Raw genomic sequence first — 3,639 nt, forward strand, 5'->3', positions numbered from 1 at the left:
ATTATCTTTCACTTGTAAATCTATTATCTAATATCATATCATAAAATGATGAAAATTATAATAATGAATAAATTTTTTCTATTTTGAAGGTGTTGAGCTATCTTAACGTATCGAATAATGCTACTTATTATTTCAATTCTCATTATCTAAATAATATAACTCATCATTCTAATTCTCATCTTTTCTTCATTCCATAATATTGTATTACATAATTAAAAATTATTTATTATATTTTACTTATAAACTTATCATCTAATACCACATTATAAAATGATAAAAAAAGAAAATAGATAATGAATAAATTTTTTCAAAGTTAAAACATATCTCAACATACTTCATTCATTCAAACACATCTCAATAAATTTACATAATCCATTCAACCATCTTAACTCATTATTATTCATAGATCAATAAATATCATCTATAATATAAATATCCTTCCAACACAATATAGGCCATCCAATGGAGCACGGAGACCTACCAAAGCACAAAAGATCTTTCGGAAAAAGAATCCCTATTTGAGGACTACATAACCGCGTAAATACATCCTTAAAATGCCTTTAAAGTTAGATGATTATAACAGGCTACCACGTTTATGACAAATGAGAAGACAACGATAATAATATCAATTAAAAAACATATAAGCCTGGCATCCAGAAATGATGCACAAACTACTACACAGCTGGTTACCGGGTAGCCAGCCCAAAAGATAGTTTCCCAAGCACACATAGTTACATGTATTCAAGGCAAATACAAAGTAGGAACTAGTAGACCATTAGCAATTATCAAATAAATTTACAGGGTAAACGACCAAAAATAAATCACCATACCCCACTATACAGATTTTTTTTTGGGTGATTACCTAAAATCGACACACACCCCAGACAAGCCCATCTTTTATAGATTACAAAACAACCATGCTCTCCCACATATTCAAACCTTTTTCTCAACAACACAAGGCTTGCTGTCTCCAATGTTCAACAAAACTAATTACAGAGGAACCATCAATGAGATAATCACCGACAAAACATATGATATATACACTACTAACAGAAGATCTTAATGCTCTCCAAAAATATGCAAAATTCCCTCCTCTTGTTAAGTCTGCTGTGTTTTTAATTTTAGGTGGCATTTGGCTTTTCCTTCTATGTACACTTCGTGTAATGGAGTTCTACGCAACAGCAGGGATGCTGGAATTCTGGCGATCCCTGTTGAGGCAATCAAAACCTTCTACTCTAACTGTGGCGGGTTTGAGCCCATACTTCATTCTAACACAACCTCCTTTGCGTGAAGATGATGATGGAGATGATACACCCGACGGAGATGGTATTGATAGTGGTGAAATAGGAGTGACCTTTTCATCTCCAAATCGAGCATCTTGGACTAATGGATTGTCAGATCTACTTGGAGGAGACCCATAAAAATAGGGTGGTGATGAGGAGAACTGGGTTGGAGATTGTTCCGCCCCACGAGCCTCCTGTAAGGGGGGGAAAAGATATCAGCCACAATCCAAAGAGAGGTTTAAGTGCAAAACCCCCAGCATAAAAAAATTAACCTAAACTTCAGACAATAAATAAGATCACTTTTTGAGAACATTTTTCAGAAGAAAAAGAAATTCAACAAACAAAACTTACAGGATCCATCAAGAATATTGATCCCTTAAAAAAATAAGGGATTCATTTTTTGCAAGGTATCTCGGAAAACAAATTGAAAATGTTTCAACCCATCAGTCATGCATCCATCCGCTTAAATCCAGATCATTAATCATTCGCCAGAAAAAAAAGGACCCAGCATACTTTATTTGGTTGTCCATAGTCTACGCACAAAGATCTTTCCCTTTTCATACCTCTAGCGGTTATGCAGCTATAAGTTCAACAAAAACACAAATCAAACAACGAAAGAAGTCTACAATTTTACCTTCATGAGAATGATATCAAGAAGCTCCGCTCCCGCCTTTGTATCACAAAACTCTGCTTGATGACTGTTACCCAGATTCCAAACCCACAAAGTTACAATCTTCTAACGTTTATAATAATCAACTACCATAAAACTCAAGATAATAAATATAACACAAAATACCTCATATGCCACCTCAAGGGCCTTAAAGGATTGTGGGCCAAAACTCCAACGCGCCTAGGTTTTGGGCAAACAATCGGTCCCTTCAGATCAGAGATTGAAACGGAGCTCCTCGTCTCTTCGCTGCCGATTGCAAAGGCGTTCTGATGAAGGTTAAAGTGATTCATCTTTGAAGCAGACCCGAATTTCACAGCAAAACGCCTGTGTAGCAAATATAATACAAAATATCAGCCAATTATTCGCATAAGATTATAAATTTCAGTCCAAGGAAATCTCTCTTTCATTCCGATCTTAAGTCCAAGAATAAAAATCTAATTTTTTGGAGTTATCTAAGCTCTATTTCCAGTTTTTTCTCTATTTTCTCAGCAAACAAACAGAAATCTAGAAGATTTGCATGCTCTGATAACAGATCTAAGACTCAGACCTTGAAAAACAAGTGAGCTTTCATCTGATTCACAAAAAAACCAAAAAAGAACTCCCCAAATCTAAAAGCGTTTCTCCACGTGCTCAAGCAGAATAAATCGAGTTTTGAATGGAAATTTTGGCCAAGAAGAACAGCTCAAACGAAAAAACTAAATTTGACAACAGCCCAAAAATATAAATATTCAAAAATAAACAAAAAACAGCTAATACTCCATCAGATCCGGTATCAAAACAGAGGCTAAGGCTTAAGAATAGATATCTAAAAATAGTATAGAAATGAAAAGCTCCAGATCTGTGTAGAATATCAACTGTACCTATTTCGAAAAAATCAATTAATGTTCTAGGAGCATACATAAAGCATCTACGTACATAAACATATATCGAGAGAGAGAGAGAGAGAGAGAGAGATACCTATGGGGACTCCTCAGAGAGATGAAGGCAGGGAAGGTCGGCGCCACGAGGGAGAAGAGAGGCCCGAAGCAACTGGGATCTATTTATAGAGGCTGATTAATGCGGTACGCAAACTAGATGACGAATAGAATTTTAAACATTAGAATTTAAAATCTAAAAGCTTTCAAAACAATAATATATATCTTTTTTTTTTAAATAAATTGCAATTCTTTAAAAAACGAAAAAAAAAAAAAAAAAAGCACATGGGTCGGGCGGAAATTCCCAAAAGTGACAAAAACACTACTCGGGAAATAGTTGCAAGAGAAGAGGTTTCAATCCCAAATAAAATGATGAGATTCAGGTTTGATATAAGAATTATTTTATTTTATCTTAATTAATTAATTATTATTATTTAAAATTTTTATATAAAATATAATAAATAATTTAATTTTTTTAACTTTTATCTCACCTCAATTTATTATTTAAACCATATTTTATGCTTTAAAGAAACCATATATATTATTAAGGAAAATTTTAGATAATGAATTGAGTTAAAATAAAAGTTGAATAAAATATTATTATAATATAATTTTTTATTTTATTTAAAAAATTTAAAAAAATTAAATTAATTATTATATTTTATTTAAAAAATTTAAAAAATTATAATAATTATATAAGATAAATTGAGAGTTATTTTAATATTAATTTAAAAATATATAATACGTATAAATGAAAATTATAATTTTTTTA

The 3,639-nt window shown here is 32.0% G+C and overlaps 1 protein-coding gene across 1 annotated transcript; it reads right to left on the minus strand.

Annotated features, from left to right (window-relative positions):
* Window positions 1-755: 755 nt before the first annotated feature.
* On the minus strand, window positions 756-3,066 carry LOC122308040. Its single transcript, XM_043121198.1, has 4 exons — window positions 2,911-3,066; window positions 2,080-2,277; window positions 1,918-1,981; window positions 756-1,477 (listed from the first exon to the last, which is right to left on the minus strand). The coding sequence occupies exons 2-4, from the start codon at window positions 2,241-2,243 to the stop codon at window positions 1,172-1,174; spliced, it is 534 nt and encodes a 177-aa protein (XP_042977132.1). The 5' UTR covers window positions 2,244-2,277; window positions 2,911-3,066; the 3' UTR covers window positions 756-1,171.
* Between the last annotated feature and the right edge of the window lie 573 nt (window positions 3,067-3,639).

This window comes from Carya illinoinensis, chromosome 4, assembly GCF_018687715.1.
Source record: "Carya illinoinensis cultivar Pawnee chromosome 4, C.illinoinensisPawnee_v1, whole genome shotgun sequence".
NCBI classification, from domain to species: domain Eukaryota; kingdom Viridiplantae; phylum Streptophyta; class Magnoliopsida; order Fagales; family Juglandaceae; genus Carya; species Carya illinoinensis.

Excerpts from the sequence above, each read along its gene's own strand:
- LOC122308040 (XM_043121198.1), bottom strand. The coding sequence starts at position 2,243 with ATGAATCACTTTAACCTTCATCAGAACGCCTTTGCAATCGGCAGCGAA. Across the intron at positions 1,982-2,079 it reads CCCTTGAGGTGGCATATGAG|TCATCAAGCAGAGTTTTGTG; the intron begins GTATTTTGTGTT and ends TCTGGGTAACAG. Across the intron at positions 1,478-1,917 it reads TTGATATCATTCTCATGAAG|GAGGCTCGTGGGGCGGAACA; the intron begins GTAAAATTGTAG and ends CCCCCCTTACAG.